The sequence below is a fragment of the Blennius ocellaris genome (genome assembly GCF_963422515.1).
Source record: "Blennius ocellaris genome assembly, chromosome: 5".
In the NCBI taxonomy this organism is placed as follows: domain Eukaryota; kingdom Metazoa; phylum Chordata; class Actinopteri; order Blenniiformes; family Blenniidae; genus Blennius; species Blennius ocellaris.
The window spans coordinates 7,718,863-7,743,283 of NC_137654.1; the positions used below are offsets into that span (position 1 = coordinate 7,718,863).

Below are 24,421 nucleotides of genomic sequence, written 5' to 3' on the forward strand. Positions count from 1 at the left end.
AATATCAACATTTTAAGAAGAGTTTTGTTCCAAAACATTATCATAAAATATGATGTATTCATATTTTTTGCATTAAATGTTTTGACCAGCTTCAGTCCTGATCATAGATCATACATTTACATGTATTTCCTAAATCCAACCCTTTATTTCAGGTATCGATGTTGTAATAAACACTGATGCTGTTGTATTTGCACGTTCAGATTTTGTACTTGAAAATAGTGAAAATGTTTATTCTCTTCTTTGATCTCAAACACTCGATGAAAAATAGAATTATTCTCTTCTTGATTATGTCTATAATTGGCACCAACATTGAATTTAGTGAATTATCATTTTGTGAGCCATGCGAATTTATTGAAAATACACCGATTCCACCATTCATGCAAAAAACATTTTTTTCTTTAAAAAATTTACATTTTATTTTTCCACTTTTACTGCATTGAATATTTTGATGTGCTTCAGTCTTGTTCACAACTATTAAATGTATATGCATTTGTCAAATAAATTGAACCTTTCAAAACCATACAGGGAATAATGACCAACATGTTTGAAATGATGAAACACTGAATATGACATATTTTGTGTACACTGAGAAAGACCTCCCTGTTTTGTTGGGAATTCTGTTAAATATGCCAATAATTGACAATAACATTGATCATTTCATTTGGGTTTTTAAGCAGGTGGACATAAGTGTAGTTTTAAAATGTTGTATATGGGATGAAGTTAGCTTCCACTTAACAATATTCCATAAATTGTCATTTTTAGAACCTAACATTCTGGAGACATTGCTTATGTTTGGTGATTTTTATTAAATGAACACACCAAACCAACTAACGGTAGTAAAAAAAAAAAACAGCTGAAATGATATTGTGTTGAACATTTTAGGACATTTTTTTTCATGCTTGGAGGAAAAAGGTACATAATGTATATACGTGTTTTATGTATAGAGGAATGAAAAACAAATATGTCTGATGAAAGTTTGAGTAAAATAAAAATACCCAATGGTGAACAAGGTCTTTGAAGGTCATAATTAACTATGGACTGGAAATATATGTGAATTTCTCTTGGAGATCATTAAAGTATTTATCTATCTATCTATCTATCTATCTATCTATCTATCTATAGAGCAGAAATAGACCCCCCCCCAAAAAAAAAAAAAACATAATAAGAAAAATCACTTAATAAGAATGTATCAAAGAAAGATTGCTTATGAACATTTTCTAATCTTCAGTATGTTTTCCACAGATCGTCTAACCTTTGTTGTCTGTCTGCAGGTCGTCCAGGTAGAAGTCCGTCTGCCGGTTCCCCAGGACGAAGGCGAGGAAGGAGAGGATGAGGGCGTCCAGGATGCCCATGATGGCCAGCATGTAGGCCCAGCGCACCGAGCAGTCGCCCAGGGAGTATTTCCCCGTGTGCTCCCCGCACATGTCCCGGATCACCTCGGCGTCCCATCCGTCCGGGAAGATCATGCAACCCAGCACCAGGCACACTCCTAGAAGAGGCCAGAGGTTAGACTCAGCAATAAAGCTGCACCTTCATTTACTCTGAAATTATTAAAAAAAAGTGATTAGATCTGGTATGATTAGAAGAATTTTTGTATCGAGACCAGCAATAGAATATGTGATAGAAGTTGTCATCCATCCACGTTCATAAGCGTGCAGGATACTAGTGCAGTAACTTTAAAATTAAGTGTTTTTGTTGTTTTCATCTAAACAGCAACAATGTGCAGCTCCTGTTGCAGATTTGTCAAAAAGCTTTTAGAATTATGAAAGTACACTGGAAAGGATTTTTTGCCATTGGAGTGAGAACAACTTGTCCAAATCGGATCACAAGCAGAGGCTTCATCTAACTAAGGGTGTTCCCCAAGGCTCAAACCTGGGTCCACTTCTCTTTGCAATATATTTGCATTTTTTGAATAATAATTTGTACTAAGTGGTACATTTTGTCTGTATGCGATGACTCTGTCATATATTGTACTTCTCATACAGTACAAGTGTTCCAGGAAAGCCTCCAAAGCTTCTTTTACAGCCAACCATGAAATTATACTTGAAGAGTTTTGGGGCATTGGAATCTCAACAGTTAACTGATTCTTAAAACTGGTTGTCTTTTATATTACAAGTAGACACTTTATTTGTAAATGAGGGAGTTCCCCCAGGCTCAACCCTGGGCCCTCTTGTCTTTACAATGTATGTGGATTTTTTTGGGGGCTAAAAATGTGTACGTCTTGCTTGTATGCCGATAATACTGCAATAAAGTACAATTCTCATTAATTATTAAGCAACTCTTGATGTCTTCAGTTGTGTGATACACTCGAACACCACAAAATGCTGTGATAAATTGTTTGTGTGACATTCTTCCTTCAGAGTTTTTTTTTGTGTGTTAAATGACACAAAAAGTTATTATAATGACAATAATAAGATAAAAGAGTGCTTTCACCGTACTGGAGACTTAATGAGAGCAGAGTCGGAGTCTAAGTAGAGGATTTAGTAGTAATGGAGAAGAAATATGGTGTACATAGCCAGTATACATGATTCACCTTGAGGCAACAGGAATAAGGAATATAACACACACACACACACACACACACACACACACACACACACACACACACACTGCGCCGAGGCCGTGTGATTTTGACACGGCAACAAAAATGGTAATTTACATCTCTGCTCATTCATCAAAGTGAGCATCGCTGGGGAGCTGATTGTGCCGTATTCCTCGCTCACCAGCGCTGTTTAAACAGCAGCCAGCCTGCGCCGGAGGGGCTGCAAGTAAAGCAGTGGCCTCCACTGGGAGACGGGGAACATACATGGCAGACGTCACACCGGATCTTCATTCCACGCCAGACGTGTCTTTTCCACGGGCTACATCACTCGCGATACACATGAAAAGTCAGGCAGATTCGGCTGAGTCGGTGATTATTGCGCTTCGGCACCGATAAATGTTCAGAGGACTCAATGTCTGGAGCTCAATTTGTGCGCAATGGTGTATATTTGAAGAGCTGGGCGTGTGCAATGATGCCGGGCAATGTTCGGAAGCAGCAGCAGCAGCAGCAGCAGCAGCGACTGTGTGGAATGAGGCGTACAGTAACGTACAGATCGCCGACTGAACTGTACGATAAAGGACATCGGGCTTCCAGGAAATATGAGACAGACTCTTACTCACATTGCAGCTCAAAAGCAGGTTGTCCACGTCCTTCAGGGAGTTTGATCGTTTACATTCTGTGTTACAGCCACACACACAAAAAAATTCTGAAAAAGAGTTTTAAAAAAGCTAAAAGCTGAGGAGCAAATTCACAGAAGGTTCTGGAACAGCAGCTGGATTCGGATTATCAATGGATTAAATAAATGTTTTTATACATTTCCCCCCCCCCTTCATGATGCATCCTTTGTGATTTCATATCAGGTGGACTCATGTTCTGGAAACCAACCAGTATATCAACCAGTATTTGTACTGAGTAAAACTTTGTGATACAATTGAAAGTAAACCAGTAGTTATCTGGTGTTTTGAGGCTATTTACCCGCCGAGCAGCAATAAACCACTACAATAATTTGATCCGCTATGAAGGAATCTCCATGGAAATGATTAATGACGTGTATTTAATCTATTTTTAGCTTTAGTGCCTTTATTGAACAACTAATAGTCTCTAACCGCGTCGTTCCGTTACCAGCAGCTCCAAGTAAATGTGCTGTCTAATGAAGGCTTGATTCAGCAACGTGAAGGAGTTTCACCTGAGCGGCCGGGGGAACTCGGAGGCCGTCGTACAGTCGGAAGCTGATGGATTGGGGCGTATTATGGGCAGGTCCATTACTCATACGGTTGAACCCTGTCACATTACCGATCCCCTCTGAGGACCGCAGGTTCCCTATACTGCCCATCCATCATGACAAAACAGTGGGTGGTCAAGTTGGCGGCAAAGAGACGAGGGAGAATATAAGATTAATCGCCGGCTCTCCACGTAAACACGCAAACACAAGGAGGAGTCTCCTTTTAGGCCGAGACGTCGCCGCCGCCGCCGCCGCCGCTGCTTGGAGGCGCGAGCGCTCCTCTGACAAAACGATCGCGGGCGTAATGAGGGAAGGTAATGAGAAAGAATATAATGACGACAACACAGTAAGTAATGAGAGAATAGCGGGGAGCAGGAAGTAATCGTCGTGGGAAATCACGGCGTTATTAGCTTCTTTTATGGTTTATACAGGATATTAACATGGATGTGAGATGATAAAATCATTAGCTGAGTAATGAGTGTCAGGTAACGCCATGTTTTATGGATTTTTGATGGATGTTTCCCCATCTGCCATGAAATTGGCGCGCCTTTATTGATATCCCCTCAACCGGTCGCTCCAAAACACAGTGAAATGTTTAAGTTTCAAGTGGTCATCATGTGATGCCTTCCTAGTGTCAAACATTTCAACTATTTCAAGCATAATAACACAGGTTATAAGCTTACACATAGTGTGAATATTGCATTCATGAAAGTTAAAAAATTACAATTAAGAAGTACCAGTGTTTTAACCATTGTAGCCATTTTAACTGTATTATCTGCATTTAGCGGTTGTGGTCATTTAGGACTTTTTTTGGTAATATACGTCATGTTGTCTATTTGATCTCTTTCAGCCATTTTAGTGATTTTTTTTGCTGGGCTTTTTTAACCATTTTGGTCATTGTAGCTATTTTAGCTCTTCAAACCATTTTTATTGTTTCTGCCATTTGGCTGTCGTTGCTCTCTTTTGCAATTAAAACACAATTTTATCATTTATCTAACGTATTTGTTTTAACTATTTGCTTTTGTTGCCATTTGGACTCTTGAAGCCATTTTAACACTTTCAGGTTAAAGTTAAAGACTGTTAAAGTTCTCGCAATATTTTTTTGTCATTTTAACTGACTTCGAAGTGTTAGTTGTTCAGTTGTTTGGGCTGTTTTAACTTTTTTTTTTTTTTTTGCTCTTTTAGCCATTTCAGGGCTCCAGTGATGACGTGTTTTTCATTTGCACTTTTGATGTCCATAGTACAGTTCATATATACATTCTCAGGGTGTCAAAATCAGATTTTCACATGTCAATGTTTCTCTATGTTGGTGAGAGTGTGAGTGACCACCAGTGTTTGGTTTCACTGTGATGTTTTGACAAGTCAGATGTGAGAGGAAGTCCACAGCGTTTCTCCAGGCAGGAAAAGAGCTGTGAAATACCCCTGAAATATAAACGTGTGGCTTTGGTTTGAAGATCTTCTGCCCTGCAGCCGTCATAGATTTCTATTTTTACAGCGTTGTGAGTCATTTTGAGGTCTACAAATATATACTGTATATCTGAGGCCTGGTTTACGTTGTGTGAAAACCTCAGATTCTGTTTCATAAAAGTCACACATTCAGGCAACAACGCTTTGAAAGACACATGGTATGGAAGGCCACTCGTTGGCGCTGTGCCAGTATTCAAGCTCCCGTAAACTTTCTTTCTTCACTCTATTCTATTTTTTTCAGTCCGCTGCCTTATCACACCACCTTGTCATCGAACCTTCTATTTGAGATCAGAAGTACTGTTGTTATCGCGAATCAGCAGCCGCCTCTGTACGTGCATTCAGACACTTGGGGAAGAGAAAACTGCTCATATCTGGGGTGTTTTAAACATCGTCTCTCTGCTTAATGTTTACGGTGAATGTTGCAAAGCAGCGAGTGGCAGGTTTTTGCTTACTGTGGATCGGTGCAGCGTAGCTAAACCACTAGCTTACTTACGTCGTCCTTCCATATCAAAATTGGTGCTCAATGAAGCAATATGATGACTGACTTCAGTTTTTGCGCGTTCTCATTTTAAAATACTCGCAGGAACTCTGTTTGCCATGTTTAGTTGTAGTTTTGTAGACGAGATGATGCAGATAAAACAGCTAATGCTAATGGTCACCAGAAGCTATTTTGTGAAGAATAGCTTCTGGTGACAGTGCGAGCTTAAGTGAAGAATTGAAAGTCGGAATAAGATGAAAAAGGTGAATAAGGCTCAGTATTTGCTGTATTAAAGAGGTATGTCTCCACTTATGCAGATGATGGTGAACTAAATGTACACTGCAGGATCCTCAGAGGAACTATTGATCATGATGGGAGCGTCAGTGTGCAAGACTGCAGATTTCAGAAAAGTTGTCTCCGGTTTACATGGCGATGGAGAGCGGCGCCTTTCGAAAACATTTGGAAGCAGTTTTCACCAAGTTTCATTTTCACTAATTTGCTCAGTTTGTGTAAACGCACAGTTGCTGTTTTCAATATATAAAGGGAAGTGAAGTTGACAGTGATGACCCGCGTGCCCTCTCCTCCATCTGACGTTCGCCTTCATCTTCATCTGAATCCAGTTCAATGGATGCACCCCCCCACCCCCCTTCCCCCACCACCCCCCTCCCCCAGCCCACCTCCTCTTTACCTGAGAAAAGCCCTTTGAAGTATCTGAAGGGAGGGGCATATTGGGTGGTTGTTAGAACGGGGGTGGGGGGGTGGGGTGTTCCTAACCCCCCCCCCCCCCCCCCCCCCCGCCCCCTCAACCCCCAACCCCCCTTCACAACCTCAACCCGCTGCTTTCTCAACTTGGCAGGAAGGAACTTCAAAGGCCGGTGAGCGGAGCGATCGAGCAGGAGAGGAGGAGGATGGGGAGAATGAAGGGAGTGGAGAGTGTGTGTGTGTGTGTGTGTGTGCGGGGGGTGGGGGGGCGGGGGGGGGGGGTGCTGTTGTCCTCCATTATGTCACCTTCCTCCTCAGCTCATCACTTCCTGTCATTTTCTTTCAGCGCAGCTTCACAGCTGTTCAAAACGAGCCATCAAAGCAGATCAGAGCCATGGAAACGTTGGTAGCGACGCCCGCCTGGGCACCTTCCTCACCCAGGCTCGTTGAAGTGCCTGTGAATCAATTTATTTATAGAGCCACAAATGATATTTATAGTCTCGTTACATAACTCCTTTGTCAGACTGTCTTATTTGGTTTTCTTTTTTTGTTTCTAGACAAACAGCCCAAAAAGATTATATAAGAGCGCTAAAAATACCACCAGTGTGCTATATATAAGGGTGTGTGTGAAGTATTTTTGATGGGAGCAGCTCCAGGCTACTCCTCCTGAGCAGCTTGATGCTGCTTGCTGTGACGCCATCCAGTATTCTGGTCTGACCTCGCTGCAAAGCGCTCGCTTGGTATTTTTGTCCGATAAGCTGGTCACTGTGTCAGTTTATATAGGTGATTGCCGGCCACGAAAACTTGTTCTAACCCCACGTTGAGTTCTATAAATGAGAAGGGAAATGAATTCTGGAAACTAACTAACCGTGGTATGGGATTCTTTGCGAAATTTTTTTAAGTTTATAAACTTTTGGGTCCTACAACAATAAAGAGGAAGTTCTCGATGTTGATTTTATTGCTTTGATAATGTCAAATGTAAATGGTAATCTGACTTTTTGTCAACTCATCAGTAAAATAAGTCCAATATTGGCTGTTTGCCAATAATTGTAATGGAAACTGTAAGAGAGGCCAGAAAGTTATTGAAAGCACCTGAAATGTGCTTATGTATTCAAATAAACTTTTTTTTAATATTGATTTGTGGTTATTTGACTGAATTAGGACATCCCTTCTTCAAATATTTTCATAACTTTTATGGTTAGTTGTGTTAGAAACTTGCACATGAGATAGCAGCTGAAAAGACACACATATCATCAGTTTCTTGATGATTTGTAATATCAAAGGTCATGAAAATACTGCTATTTGAGGTGAAATTTAACTTGATTTCCCATCTACATGAACTTGAATTGCCCTCGGGATCCATAAAGTACATACCTGCCTACCTACCTACCTACCTGCCTACCTACCTACCCTCCCACCTACCTACCTACCTACCTACCTACTCTCCCACCTACCTACCTACCTACCTACCTACCTACCTACCTACCTACCTACCTACCTACCTACCTACCCTCCCACCAACCTACCTACCTCCCTACCCACCTACCCACCAACCTACCTACCTACCTACCCACCAACCTACCTACCTACCCACCTACCTACCTACCTACCTACCTACCTACCTACCTACCTACCTACCTACCTACCTACCTACCTACCTACCTACCTACCCACCTATCTATCCACCAACCTACCTACCCATCTACCCACCTACCCACCTACCTACCTACCTACCTACCTACCTACCTACCTACCTACCTACCTACCTACCTACCCACCTACCCACCTACCTACCTACCTACCTACCTACCTACCTACCTACCTACCTTCCCGTTTATCCACACCTTCCTGTCAAAGTCTCCAAAACACCAGAAAAAGTAGCTGGAATTGGATTTTGGATTTTAACAACATAAATGTTGCTCAAGTGATTTGAAAAGTCACCAGATTTTTCAACTGTAAAGGTGCTACATGAGCACATGCTACCTCCTACTGTCTTGAAAAAAACAGTGTCCCAGTGCAGCACCTTGTGGTAGACATTGGTATGACAGAGAAGCCAATCAGTTATGAGCTCCAGCAGAACGTTTTATGACCTGATACACAGAAGATGACTATCGCTTTCTAACATTTTGTCAAGTGTGTTGCTTATTTTCAGTCATTTTGCAAAGTTAAAAACCCTCCGTGTCGTTTCTGGGTTCAAATGACCAAAGAAAATAAGTTTCCCTGCCATGTTGTAACTTTTATTTCAACATCCAGAAGTGAGAGTCGAGGCTGACATTGAGAGCAGCTCCCTGCCCTCCACCAAGCAGCCTGAAGCCTTTTGGCCTCATGGCAGGAGCGAGCTGCAGATTAGAGTGGAGCCCGGAGCAGGGGAGTGGAAATGTGCGAACATGGCGGCATTAAGAGATCACCTCGTCCTGTCCGTAATGTGATAAAGCTGTCTGAGGTGCCCTCCGCTCCACGGCTGTGTCTAGACCTTGGCCCGCTGTCCTCCATCCATCTAATGGACGGCCTCGTCGCTGATGGACCGAGCTTTTATTAGGGTCGAGATCAAGCCGTGTGTGTGTGTGTGATCTGAAGTGTGTGAATTGCTGAGGGGGCACTTTACAAGATGCTGGTGCCGCCAGGGTTCACTGGCCCACTTGGCATGAAGCTTTTTACCCCCCCCTCCATCTTTTTCAATTTGCCTTCAGTTTTCCTTACTACAGCAAATTCACTCTCATTCTTCTCTCCGGACATAAAAATGGGTAAATGAAATCTTGCCATGTATTCCCTTTAAAGTCTGCTTATTTCACACACAATTTGTTCACCTTTGTCTTAAACTGGTAAATTAGAATACTTTTGAGTTCAAAACCCTCGACTTGCTCTTTCTTTTGTCGTCACTCATCACTTTGTCCGGGGAAGAAGGCGTCGGCGTGAATCTTGTATCTGGCAGGAGGACTGGAGGGCGTACAGAGGCTCCTATGTTACATGCCAAGTCCGAGTATGTCTACACCCCCCCCCCCACACACACACACACCCTCCCCGAAGCTACATTTCTCTGTTACCAAAGTGGATTTGGATGAAGTTTTTACTGTTGCGTGAGGACGGAAAGATTCACAGATGCAAAGAACTGAAAAGTGGCTCCATTGTGATATTCCTGAAGTCTGTGATTTGACAATTAAGCGAGTTTGTCAACTAGTGATTTGAAGAAATCCTGTAATCTTCCCGTCAGGAAATGGTGATCTCATGAACCCGTTGCTCCTGTAACTCAATAAGACGATGCTCAATGTTCAGCCATTCAGCTGCTGTCTTCCCCAGTTTTAAGCCACATGCAGAAGCCAAGATCCTTTTTGTCCAGTTAGTCGCCAATTGAATATAATAATACTGCAAATAAATGAACGAATCAATCAAAGTAATAAATGAAAACTGCATAATATAGGCTCTCATCACGTTGTACCAACAATCGCAATTATTTGATCTTCAACTCATGTGTATTGGAGAAAAAGTTTGTCAATTGTGAAAAGAAATCTAACAATTAATATAAACATACAAGGGGGTAGCAGTGTAATTAGTTCATTCTAATTCAGTAATTACAAAAAAAAGTGATACAATTATGTGAACGAGTTGCGTATTATTTTGACATTCCAATACAACGTGAATCTCAGTGACTCTATAGTGTTCAGTGTGTTCAGTGTGTTCCATGTCCTGCCATTAACTGACCGTCCGGAGAACTGGGCAACGTGCTGGGCCTCAGTGGCCAGTGGGCCCACAAGAACCGTTTATTTCCTTTAACAAGGTAATTCCTCTTATGGCCGGTGGTTTGTCTTCAAACATCCATCATGTGTGTCGACCAAAGAATGAAGATCCGCCGCACCGTTTCCATTTTCCGCCTCACACTTCTGCATCTCATCAACGAGCTTTTGTTTCTCTTTCCCGCGCACACACACACACACACACACACACACACACACACACACACACACACACACACACACACACACACACACACACACACACACTGACTGACAATGATAAGAAGGGTCAAAGAAATCCATTATTCAGCTGTCAGGCTATTTTTAGAAACACCCCAGTGACTTTGGAATTATTTATTCAGGGCCTGATAATTAAAACATGTACGTTTGCTTGGGAAACGCCGAGCAGAAATCTGAGCAAGCGAGCGAGGGAGCGAGAGAGAGGCAGGGATATCCCCCAGGGAAAGTCTTCTCTCTCTCTCCTTCTCTCTGTGTTAAATCTATATATAACTCGACCACTGCAGCATCTATTTAACTCCTGCCGGAAACCCATCAACGTGGGCGCGTTTATCCTCCGTACATACGAGGCTGTATGCATGCACACACACGCAGAATAACACGTCTTTACATGTTTTAAGGAGCGGGAAAATAGGAAGGGGGGGGGGGGGGACCCCCTCAACACAGAGGAAGAAAAAGAAAACGTTCTCATTAATAATTCAACTCTCACACCACCATGTACACATTTACCCACAATCTCACACGCTCACGTGAACAGACACTCGTATATTTTCAGCGTGAATACCGAGACAAAATTCACTTTGTTTCGCACCGCTTCTCTCTTTCTTTCTCTCCTCTCTCTCCATCTCTCTCTCTCTCTCTCTCTCTCTCTCTCCTCCACTCTGTTCTACCCCAGCTTTGCTTCTCAGTATGTGTAACATACGAACAACAAATGACACAAGATGGAAGAAAAAAAAAAAATCTAGAACTGTGACTGCAGTCACACATGCAGAGGGCCGTTATTAGCACCTACTTCTTCTGAGCAGGCATTTCGTGGGGTACAAATTTGCAGTGTTGCGAGTAATTAAATTCATAATGGTCATAAATTTCCGATTTGTCACATTAAGAATGTATGTACTGATGGTACCCTATATGTGCAACTTGTATTACTTATCAAGTCCAGCATCTTTAAGTTCATCAGGATATATGAGAAAAATCTTGCTTTCAATTAAGAAAAGCCTGGGTGAATTATACCTGCAGATCCTTCTCTGTCCATGTCCACTGACATAATCCACAGCCATAATCTCTACCGGGCTTTATGTTTAGAAATTAAGTTAGGGCTCTCTGGCGAAGACAAACAAAGGAGAGAAATTCATTTGAAAACTTTAGTCCCCTAAATGACTTGAATAGCCCAGAAAATAAAAGTGTCTCCAGCTCGAATGCTGCTCTTCTGAGTTTAATGCTGAGAATGTCCGAGTTGGTAGTTGGTAGTTGGTAGTTGGTAGTTGCGTACAGGGGTGAGCCTGAGCCAAAGGTAAATTGTGACATTCAAGTAAACCAGTCAATCCGCCTTCTACAAACCACAGGTACCCGTGAATAGTTTCCTGCAGGGCTCTGCAGTGATTGGGCGATCCAACAAAAGGAGGGACTTGAGCAACAAACTAAAGGGACCTGCTTTTTCAGACCTGACCAAACCGCCTGGAAAAGGTCACGCAATATGAACAGCTGCTGGTTTGTGGGCGCTGCGGCCAGAAAGGAGGTAAAGTAGAAACACGGCTCAGTGATTAGTCCGGACCAAAACCGGAAGACCCACTGGTGGTGGCTAGGCTAATTACCTCGTGGCCAATTGGTAGCCACAAACAACCACGATATATAGTCTCCAGACCAGATATCAGACCAGAGCGCCTTTTCCAATACCTCTTCCCTCTACTCCACGTCTCCCCGCAAGATATTTTCCAAGTTTTTCTTCCCGTGTCTGCTTCTTCTTCTTATTCACATGGTTAGCGTTTGATTAAGGCCCAGAATGCATTGTGCTTTACGTCACTTCCTCTCTTCCCCACCCGCTGGAAAGTCTGCAGACGTGAGAACCGAGACCGACGTGTTTGGAGGGAGACCAGAGTCTGTTTGTAGCTCTGGACCAGAGCTCAGGGGAGCGTTCACAGAATCCCCAACGAAACAGACTTTCCCCACAAAGTCCCTGAAGTGAACTGTGTCTGAATCAAACTAGGAAACAACCTCGTTCTTGTTACAACACGACTCGAGAGAAGCCAATCAGGTGTTTCATTACTGAGTAGGTGTTGTGGCAACTCTTGTACACTTGTGCCCGGCACATTGTGAACTCTTTGAATAGCACTCCAGAGATCTGACGCACTATATTGCAGGTTCATGCAAATAAGGCTGATCTTTCACTTTGCCTGCATTTTGTTGCAATAACACCCGTGAGTGACGTCACATTCAAACAGTAGAACTCAAATGAGTCGACATGAGATGTGCTGGAAAGTAAAGAAAATATGTACAGGAAATACTTTATGGTGTGCAAATAAAATTCTCATCATCAACAGTGTCTGTCGGACACAGTTCCACGTGCATCCTGTTACGAGATGAGTGTGCGTGCAAACTTTTAGAAGCTCAGGTCAAGAGAGAGATGATGTGTTTGGGTCAGGAACTTTTCTTCAGTAAGGAAATGTAAGGACAATGATAGACACATGCACGTCTGTAAAGAAGGTCAGTGAAATCAGGCAGTGGTGTGGTTTTCACAAGCTTTTCCTCGGTATTAAAACCAAGATTCTACACAGCAAAAAGCCCAGAGTTGAATTAACTCCCACTGAGTCTATTTGAGGACGACCGGCCTCAAATAGACTCAGTGGGAGATAATTCAACTCTGTGGGAGTTAATTCAACTCTGGTCTTTTTGCTGTGCATTGTTTTAATTAAGAGTATTTTTTTCTTCTCTTTTTTAAAATTTCAATTAAGCTTTCCATGTTAAATGAAAATGTATAGGTGACCTTTTCATTGCAGTTTAAAACAATAGATTATTGAATATCAGTTTGTTTTTGCTAATCAGTATTGTCTTCATAAAGGCAGTTTCAGTTTCCCATCTGCTTAAATTGAGGATTTACGATCACGCCGCTGTTTATTGTCAAGAATTCAAAAATTTTGTGGCTTCTGGTTAAAATCCTGCTTGTTTTTTTTTGTTTTTTTGTGTCTGTTGAAATCTTCATGAGTAACAGGAATCATGCAGTAATGATAGATTTCCCGTAACAGTTCGGAGTGATGCACTGCGTGTGTACGCAGGAAAACCCAGAATAAGAACTGACACGCACACGTGCAACATTACTCACACAAGGTGTTGTTTAGCAGGTGATTTTGTGTCAGTCATAGACCTTCAGGAAAGTGTAAAAATCCTGAATCACTCAAATGTAGGGCTGAATCATTAAAGAAGCTACATTTGATCACAAATATTAAAAAAAGAAAAAAGTGCTTAGAGGAATTACTGGCTTCGGTGATGACTGTGTTAAAGCAGCTCATTCCTACCTGGACTATTCCTCCTTTCACATCTCTTCTTTTCTGCAATCTATTTTTTTTCCACTTTTTAATCATCTATGTTTTCTCTTTCAACTGTCCTTTTATAGAAAGATAACAGAAAATAGCTTTTACTGTACAGGGAAATGCTTTTTTTCGTTTCTTTAACCAGAACACTCACACAGGCCACAAAACATCCAAACATGAGTCAAGCCTCGTCTAGACTACAAACAACCAAAGCTGTAATTATCCATGTTTTGAAAACACAAGAAGACACAAGATAATACAACCAAAAAAAAAATCAAGTGATACCAAAAAAAAAGCAATGACGTAAATATAACAACCACAAAGACACACAAAACGTCACAAGGTGAGATCAACAGCAAGAAAATTGCAAAACAATTAAAAAGACTCAAATGACGACAGAGACGTTGAAGAAACAATCTGACGATACGACAAATGGAAACAGATGGAAAAAAAACAAAAAAACAAAGTGGTTGAAATTGCCACAATTTTGCAAAGGCAAAAAGAAAAGTCTTAAGGAGAGACAAAGTCATCAAAAAGACATAAAACAGCAATGAAAAAAATCATTACAAAGAGGCACAACAAGCTGGTAAACACACAGACGATTACATGAACACACAAAACAGACAAATACACAAACTAATTAAACACACACTGAAAGCGACACACAATGATACACAAAGGTCGCAAAGACATGGAGTTGATATTATTTTGGGGCAGCGTTGGTGACTGCCAGGTGTCGGGATGGGAATCGAATCGGTTTCCAGTATTTCCAAACGTTTCTTTGCAAACGTTTGCCAAATTTGAAAAGCGTTCCCTCATCGATTCCAGAGGGCTTGAGTGGCGTGACCACGCCACGCAAGCTACGCAACGTTCACCAGTGCAGCCGGCAGGAAACACGACGTTTGGGTACATTTCAGGGGAAAGAACGACAACAGGGCAACTTACAACACTTGGAAAGTAGTTATTGTATCACAAGAAGGACATACGACCAATATGTGGAGGCCGCAGCAATGTTAGCACGCGCTCTGATGTTGATACTGCAGGTTTCATTTTGAGAATCGATAAAGAACCGAATCGTTAAGCAGAATCGAAAATGGAATTGGAATCATAAAAATCTTATCAATTCCCATCTCCAAATGTAAGCTTCAACCGCTCCCAATAATGTAGGGAACATACACACGTTTGTAGAACATTCTTTGTAGGGCTCAGTCTTTAATGACCTTAACTTCAACTCTGCCTGATGCGTCGCCTTCGCCTGCTGCCACCAGCAAACTAGAGCAAGAGTCACAGCTTCAGAGACCTACTCTAGTTTTTGGGAAAATAAAAATTGTCTTATAGCTTTCTTTGGCATGCAGGTTTATTTTTACTTGAGCCCAGAGCAGGTGCTCTCCGACAACCCCCCAGGAGGGGGTTATTTAGGAGCCGCTGCCCGAACCCATAAAACACACCCAACATCCTGGCTCCTTCAAGAAAAGTACGAGTCGTGGGATTGTTTTTCATTGACTCTATTTCTCCGGCTCTTACAGCATTTTTTTTTAACTACCACCATCTCCTGCACACACACACACACACACACACACACACACACACACACACACACACACACACACACACACACACACACACACACACACACACACACACACACACACACACACACACACACACTACTACTACTACCGAACAGCCACTGACAGGTCGTCTCTCCCAGGACGGCTCCTCCCCGGTGCCTCGGCCCATGTCCTGCTTAGTTCTGTTTAATATTGCAGCAGACAGGGTCAGACGTGAATGAGGGATGGAGGCATGAGCTGATGGAGGAGCGCAGGGAGCCGCCGAGCCATCAAGCTGTAGTATTTAGTGCGCTTTCCCCGCTCTGCCTCCTGCCCGCTGGAGGGGACGGAGAGGACCGGTGAAAGATGGCTGAGTTGATGGAAAGAGGCGGGGAACCCTGGAATATCTGTTAAAACTGAAGGACTTGCCAACATTTCCTCCAAGCTCTTTGCACTAAATCTATCTCTATTTGAGGAAGGTGAATTAAAAGTGAAACGCCAAAGCTTTTTTTTTTCTTTTCTTTTTTCTTCCCCAGCAGCACTTTGCCAGCGAGTTAATCTGAATCCATGCAAAGGTTTGAGCTACGAAGCTCTTTACAGACCCAAAGGTGCTCCTGGGAAATCTAGCCCTCCCCTTGTTCCTTTAGTGTGAGGGTGAAAGAAAATGCTGCTTAGTCGAGATCCAGAGAGTAAATTGACCCCATTATTCACCCTCCCCACCGAGGTGTGACACGACTCGGGGAAGAATCGAGGAAAAGTCTCCTCACTGATTCCCCAGTGCTCCCATACCACCCTACTTGTACTGTTTACGTGTTTCTGGTTTGTACTCCAATCTGCCGACTTTGCTCTCTCCATTCTATCGATCTGCTGTCAAGTGGATCAGTGAAATAAGTGCTGTCCCCTCACTTCCAGAAGGGTTCTGGTTTCAACGCAGCGGCTTCGTGCGTGGCGGTTTTGCAGCGCCTGCCCTCGTCCCAAACACATGAAAATGATCCTGACTGATGAGCTGACCAAGGCGTCAGGCCCCTGCAACCTTTGCCTCAATAAAGTGAGAATAGAAAATGGAATGTGGAGATCGACTTTCTGCTTTGTGACTGTTGAACAGCTCAATAAAAGCTGCTCTTGTTGTTTATTTCCTGGTTAGTCCAATATGGACTTTATTGACCTGGACCAGGGGTCGAGAGCCTTTGATACCAAAAAAAAAAGCCATTTTGAGGATTTTCCCCTCAAATCAAATTTACCTGGAGCAGCAGAACATGATTCAAATTTAAAATGAACCCAGCTTCTAAAGTTCCATACTCTGAAAGGCATTGCATTTATGAAGTTTTAATTACAAGTTACATTACATTTTCAGCTGTTTTGGAGAGTAGAATAGAACAGAACAGAACAGAACAGAACAGAACAGAACAGAACAGAACAGAACAGAATAGAACAGAACAGAATAGAATAGAATAGAAATACTATATTAATCTCAGAGGGGAATTCTTTGTTCTACAAACAATAAATATAAAGAAAGCTAAATGACAAATAGTTGGTTCTTTAGTTTCTTTTTAAAGCTGGACCCTTTCAGCAGCAGTTTATTTGTGGTATCATGTTGGTGAGAGGGTGAGTATAATGGAATGAGTTCACACAGTCCAGTATTTGACCTGTTTACAATATTATACATCACTTCAGGAAGCTTTAGGAGACCATATTTGTGGAAGAGAGCATTCATTTGGAGAGTTTGGCATCGACCATGAAATGATTCTTGGAGCTTTCTTTTGTAGCATCAGAAGGTTTGTAGTGTAAGTCGAGAATGTGTTGTTCCAGATAAAGTTACAAGAATTCAAGTGAGGCTCAAGCAGAGATTTCTACAATGATAAGAGTGTTTCTATTGGGACCAACTGCCTCATTTTAGATAAAAGGCATATGATTTTAGACCATTTAACTAGCTCTTTAATATGCTTTTTAAAATGTATGAATTCATCCATATGGATTCCTAAAATGTTTATGGAATCCACTTTTTGAATATCAGCACAGAATTGATTAAATTAACCAAAACACAGCAAACACTGTTTACATGGAGGAGCTAGAGAGTCTTATGGCCACAGGAAGGAAGGACATTATTGCCATTTTAATCATTTCATCTCTTTTCTGTTACATGCTTGTAAAAACAATTATTTTTCCGTTAAACTTTAAAAGCACAAATATACGAATTCCAGTTGTTTTGAATAGTATTCAGGCAAACTCGGAGGAACATTATAGAAGTGCCCAATCCGTAACTCAAAGACAGTCAGACCTTTATTCCTCTTGCTTATCTTTTGTGATCGATGTGAAATTGACACCCCAACAATCTTTAATAGTCTTGAGTTGGTGGAGACCTGCAGACACCGTGCAAGCATTTGCATTCATTACAGAACCCCTGAAAGAACTTGATTATGCAAGAAAAGATCTAGTTCACGACATTTATCTGGAAGCTGTTCAGAAATATTTCAATCCCTTGAATATGGGGCACGTTTTTTTTTTTATGTGTCCCAGAGGGTGTTTTTAACTTAGCTGTACATGTGAAAAACAATAGTTGTATAACAACTTTCATATTGCTCATCAACTCAGAGACTGATTGGCCTTTGCCTTGTTTCCACTGTGTGAGAGGGGTGGAGGAGCTCACCGAGTATTTGAATATATATTCTGGTGAACTGGACTGTCTGCGGAACAAAGTGTTGGAGCCTGCGAGCTATGGCCATAGTAGCTTTTTTGCTCTTTAGCTGATCCAGTTAGACTGAAGATCACGAAACTGGCCAATGGTGAAAAAAGTGAAAATCAATTAATTGATCTATGAAGCATTGTCACATTAGAAGCTGGTCCTCGACCAAAATATGCTTGTCTTTGGTATGGGAACACCAAGAACATGTTTTTAGTGGTACCAGATTGTTGCCAGATTGGACGGAATCTGCCCAAGTGACCAGAGGGAGCGGTTATTTCCTCACACGACATCATGAAAGGAAAATCTCTGAATCGTCTGTGTGAACACACATTTGCTCAAAAGTAGAGCAAGCAAGTGAGAGCGATGACAGACTTTCTTCACTCGTGGTGCCTCATACGCAGGCTATGGAGACACGTTACTGTTAGAAACCCATTGTAAAGTGAATTTAGCATCATATGAGACTTCTAAGATTATTTTATTATCACCTTCTATTGGGTTTTGTAATATCAGATGCAATGTAGAAACATGGGCATGCTTCTTTGCATTATCATCACCAACATTTCAGCATTAAATGTATCGCCTGTCTCTTCTTCAGTGCTGAGCTTCCCTTTTGCCTGTCGGTCTATAAAGTAAAACTGGACCGTATAGCAAAGCATTATAAGTTCCATCTTGAAGTTCTCTCAGAGCGCATTAACCTTACTCACTTTTGGCCTGGTCAGTGTACCTCCAGGCCAACTTTGGCCTATTTTCTGCCTATAGATGCCAGGATGCGTTATGTCAGTCTGCATTGCCAAGACCCTGGTGACCCACTGCTGGGTCTGATGCCCCCACTTCTCCACTCATCTTTTCTTTTTAACATTTACCAAACCAGGAAGCCCTATTAATCTATACACTCGTCAAGTAGAATACTATCTGAAGCCACACCGGGACAACTTGCATCCTGTGTGGACATACGAACCTTTAATGGCAATACTTTCACTGTTTCTGTCCCGTCTTCTTGCTTCTGGACTCATACACCGGCCAACCCACACGGACCCAAAATGCCTCCTAATTGTCACTTTTGGCCCATTTGGCCTTAATGTGTGCCTCCAACGGCTCAAATTGGCCCTTACTGTATATGCTGTGGTACACTCTGTCACTGCACTGTGCCAGGAGACCCACTGCTCCACCCAGCAGGGCAGAGTGGATGATTAAACAGCCATCTCCAAGGTGGTGCACAGCATTAGGCCATCTGCCAAGCCCATTAGACAACTTACCTCCACCACCCGTCATGGGAGGACAGCAGAATCTTGTGAGGTTTCACAAACTCTGACATGTACTTACAAAAGAGAGGTTGAGCATAACAAATGACTGATATGTTATTATAGTGAATACCAGGAGAATATGTGTGGGAAGCCACACAATGTCTTAAAGGTACAGTGGCTCCACTCGCTCTAACAGCAATACACTACTTTATGTTGAACATACCGAGAAAGACATGCGGTGCATTAAGCTTGACATTGTCTCTGATACAAAATAAAAATTCACTGTGGAATTTTTGTGGAAAACTTTGCCTTCAAATGTCAGCCGAGGTGTGTTGAAAAGAATGGAAGTCAGGGATCTTTCAGGTGGTTATTTGTTTTTACTGAAGACACATCTATCCTCATATTTATAAGTGGGAATGGCAGAGCTGAACAACTTGTATACACAAGTGAGGCTTTTCCAGATTCAGTTTAGTTTGAACCAGTGATGGAAAGATCAGCAAACTCAACGATGGACATTTCACTTGAGTATTGGCATTGCAGGCTATTTTACACTTCTTCTTTTCCCACATTTGATATTCATCTATTCTACTTTAATGTTTCAAACTAATTTTTGCACTTTAAGGCACTTTAATGCACTTTAACCCACAATGTCGGTTTAGCTGAAGCCACTGTTTAAATGATTTGTGATATGCTCAAATAAACAAGAAACATGTTAAGTCACCAAATAATGTTGCTGCAATGCATATTTCTGTATATCTTTAAAGTCTTAGTGAACAATAATTTAAGTTATTAGCACGTATTTTGAAAAGGTTTCAGTGTTTCTTTGCGGGCGGCCTTTACTGTATCCTTAACGGGATTCTGATATTTCTAGTGACTGATCCACTCAATAGTTAGAGGAAGATGCTCTTTAATCTGTATGTTAAGGCTTCCTCAAAAGAACAAACAACAATGTGAAGAATCATCAACAGAACTGCTGAAATACACTAAAAAACCTGGCGACAAAGTGACGTTTGTCAAACGCTGCTGAAGCAGATCAAAGTAACGCAGACAGTGGGACGCCTTGCGTGTTGCTGTCATGTCAATTCTTCCTCTAGTGAACAGGAGTTTAGTGCAATGGTTAAAAAAAAGAGGCTGTTTATTAAAGGAGAATCAAAATAAAGCGTCAGAGCCAAAAGTCAAAGGCCACCTGGTCCAGATTAAAATAGATGAGCACATTGTTCATGTTCAGCCACTTGATACGTGCTCTCATCAGGGAATTAATACCAGATCCCTGTTCAAAGCTTTATGGATTTACCTCCCCAACAAGCCTCATTCTGCCATCTGATTTATAATTTAATTGTTTTCAAATGAATCCCAATAATCATTCAGTTTTCTTCATGATGTACACTATTTGGGTTTTTCTTTAGTAAGACTAAATTAATATCTCTGGTAGAGTAACAGTCGCCAAACGTAAACAGTCGTGGGTTTGTGTCATCAGTTCCTGTAGTCAAAATGTGGCTGAAATGTCATGACACAAAGGCCCAGATGAGCAAAGCCACAAGAAACCTTTGATTAAAGTGTTATTTTCTATTATTATCTAGAAATCATCTTCACTTCATGAGCATCTGCCTATTCAATCATACTTTATTATCCCCCTGGAGAATGCCCTTTCTGCATCGACTCATCCTGCTTACAGGGTGCCAAGGTGCAGCTCCATTACAGCTTCTCCAGTGGGCTGACTGGTGTCAAAGGTCAAGGCCCAGAGACCCAACGTGGTGACCTGAGTCCACAGTGGGCATCAAATCTAAAACCTCCCGATCCTAAGCCCGCCTCCTGAGCCACTAGGCCACCATGTTGTGCTTCTTTCCGTGCTGAGTGAGTCTAACCAATTTTGCATGTTCTCCATGGATGTGCAGTTATAGACAGTGATGGCCTCGAGGTCAGAGAGACGGATTTGGCATCGGATGTTCACAGGTTCACCATTGTGGGAACCGGGGCATGACCCTTTGACCCCCATCAGCTCCCTGGAGTGCCGTTGACCGCACTTCTGCACTCTAGAAATAGGATTGGTCAACGAAGTGGAGTGATAAAGTACTTGGTTTGGCTTGCTTGAGTTAGCAACAGTAACTAAGGGGGGGCGGGGGCGGGGCCAAATCTCAATAGAATCAGTTCAACTTGCCTTGGTCATATGAATCAGACACTGATATGTCGCTCATCCAAGCAACTTCATCAGTTCATACTGTTTCGTGTGTCCCGTATGAAAGGGTGAAGTCACTTGAAACGAGACATCCTTAAAGACATATGACCAAGTGGACATGAATCGACCAAACATCCATAGGTATCATGTTTATGTTTACAATCTTCAAGCATTTACCAAGAGTTTTTTTCTCTCAATGTTATACAAATGTATTAATTAATGTAATGTTTTTACAACATTATTATCTGAAGCGGGTTAAATGGAGGACTTTTCCTGTTTTACACTGCACTGGGTATTTTAGTGAGGGACTTGATTGCCTCCGCGGCATTGGAGTCCTGCCATTGTTTTTGCTTGATTAATGGTTCATAGGCAGAGCGAGTTTCAGATCCTGTGGAGACGTGACGACTCAGACAAAGAGACCAAAATCTGCACCTTTGCTCGTCCGTCTGATTGCTGCTGATTGTAAAGCAGCAGACCTTTTCAACACACTCGGCAGAACAGAGGACAGAGTGGGCAGACGAGGAAAAGAACAATACAGAAGGCAAAAAAAAGTGCTGATCTCTCTCTCTCTCCCTCTCTCTCTCTCTCTCTCTCTCTCGCTCTCTCCCGATCCTTCTCTCATTTGGTATGCTGAAGGTTTCCGTACAGAGAACTGACTCCCACGCTATTCTGCTTGGCCTAGTTATCACATTGATCAGCTTATGCAGAAGTCGGATGTACACATGAGGCTTGCTCTCGAGATGTGTGTATCAACGGGATTTATTTTTTGCACCTCCTGCATCGTGCTGTCACTCCCCAACGCTACTCTAAGGTTCAGTCTTGGCTGGCCTACTGACAGCCAATCACCCCATGTGTGCTTATTCTGAGCAACCCAAGTGCAGAACAAATATCAGCGTCATGCATTTATTTACAGCATGTACACGTAAAAATTCTAACTTATCTCAAATCAGCATTTTTACACGAGCAGCTGTTTTAGTACCAGATGTAATCGGGACCATCATTATTGCCGTGATGGGTGTGAGGTTTTGATTCAATTAGTACTTGTCTTGAATCAGGGGAAAAATCAAGGATGTATCTTCACCAAATCCTGACAAGTTTAACCAGAACTCCTTGAGATTCATCCTCTGGAGTCCTGGAGGCGACTGAAAGATACAAAGAGCAACTTGGAATCCAAAGTCACTCTCCAGTTTGTTTATTTATTTATTCAAACCAAGCTCATGCCATGTCTGGTTGTAGTGTGATCTGGTCATTCTTTTCAACTGACCTTTGGCTAAGCCCCGCCCTCAATCCCAAACGAGCCAATAGCACCAACTGTCAGGACTCGGACAAGCATTCTCAGGTCTGGAGAGAAATATTGCAGTTATTTGTGGTTTTCTTGTCTATTTAAAGTAATTTAAGATGCAAAAATGGTCAAACGATGTTCCTGGGGTTCATGCAACAGTGATACGATGATCACACAAACTCAAACTAGAAACAAGGACGTCTACATTTGTTCCAAAGTCAGACATCTCAGCAAACTAATCATGTAATATCAATCATATAACGCTAGCTGCCTTAAGCTAGCCCGATGAACACAGATGTTAGCCGCGGCTTGTCTGAGTTAGCAACAGTAACAAGGGGGGGCGGGGCCTTACCAAAGGTCAGTTCATCCATCTTCTATACTGCTTTGTCCAACTGGAAGTGGTTATACATCCAATGATTTTGGGCCTGATTTTCTTTGGTACTTGTTTCTTATGTCTTACAGTCGGGAAGGTTTCACAAACTGTCACAGTCGTACAATCACAGCCAACCCTGACATCATTTCCAGAGCCTCAGAAAGTCCATGGCTACTCTCTCTCTGCCCAGCAGAGTGTGACTGCTGCTACGACCACATCTACTAACAACCAAACAAACTATAGCAACAGATCAAGAACTAACGAAACAATCAAAGTGAACCATCTAGTTTTCATCCTCCAAAGGAGACACGAGCTCTACATTCTCCATTCACCTCCACAGCACAACAACATTTTCCCCCCAGTACATAAAAGCTACCAGAACAACAGCTTGAATCTTGAATATTAGTCAGTGTTATTCCTGTGAGTGTTCATAACTTCATAACAGTGCTGTTGAAAAGGTAGGGGTGTCGAGGCAAGTCAGCTCATTTTGTCAAAATCTTTATCCAGGAAAGGAAAACAGAGCAGCTGTTTGATCCATTCAGAGACGATAACAAGCTCATGACAACAATAACCCTGCAAGATCAGCTTACATTATTCGAGACGTTCCGATTTGACTAATTAATAATTGTATTTTTAATTATGTTTACGAACCTTATGGAACAAACTGTGGAGCGACTTGCACCACACGAGAGGCATCTTGTGCTTGAACTGGGGCGAGATGGAGGGTTGAAACACCAACATTTGGATTGGAACACGGCTTTATACATGGTCTGCCCAGATTGGACCTTATGGCAAACCCATTCTTGTCCATGAGCCATATGATGGACATCACAGGAGAAGACAGTGTCATGATATCTTCGGGTTTCGGACTATTGGTCCAATCCAATGTTCCAAACTAGAATATACTCTTTTGTTTTTCCTTTTTGTTTCTGAAGTGTCCAGTCCGTCCTCTCTCGGACAGTCAACAGTTTGCTTTTTCTTTGTAGCTCCCAAACATTGTGCTGTTATTCACCCTCAGCATAAAGGGCCCACTGGATGCTGCAGTGGTTCACTCAGGGGTTGTTAAAGTGTGGAAGACATGACCTGAACCCACCAACAACCCACCAATTTATTTATTATTTTAATCACCGATGCATTTTTAAGTTAAAAATATCTCAAACATGCCTGTTGGTTATAATTAGAAACATACAGTTGGTCAGTTTCTTTAGATTATCAACCATGACTCTGATAAATCCTTGTGTTGGATCAGAAAACTTGTCTCTTCTTATTCAAATGTTGATTTTTTTTTTCTTTAACCATAGTCTGCACTGGTGATATTGCACGTAAGCTTATTTTATATTATTAATCTGTAACTATTACATGTATAGAAGACAAAATAATGGCTTGTTCCAAGAACTTGTTTCTTTAGATATTCTCAAAAATGAAA

The 24,421-nt window shown here is 41.9% G+C and overlaps 1 protein-coding gene across 1 annotated transcript in view; it reads right to left on the minus strand.

Moving 5' to 3' along the window:
• Positions 1–24,421, minus strand: part of LOC308130158 (LHFPL tetraspan subfamily member 4 protein-like) — a gene marked incomplete at both ends in the record, with an annotated part of 31,678 nt that overhangs the window by 3,616 nt on the left and 3,641 nt on the right. Inside the window, one exon of the mRNA XM_080496357.1 lies at positions 1,253–1,489. Within this exon, the coding sequence (XP_080352483.1) occupies positions 1,253–1,489 (237 nt within the window). The remainder of the gene's footprint in view (positions 1–1,252; positions 1,490–24,421) is intronic.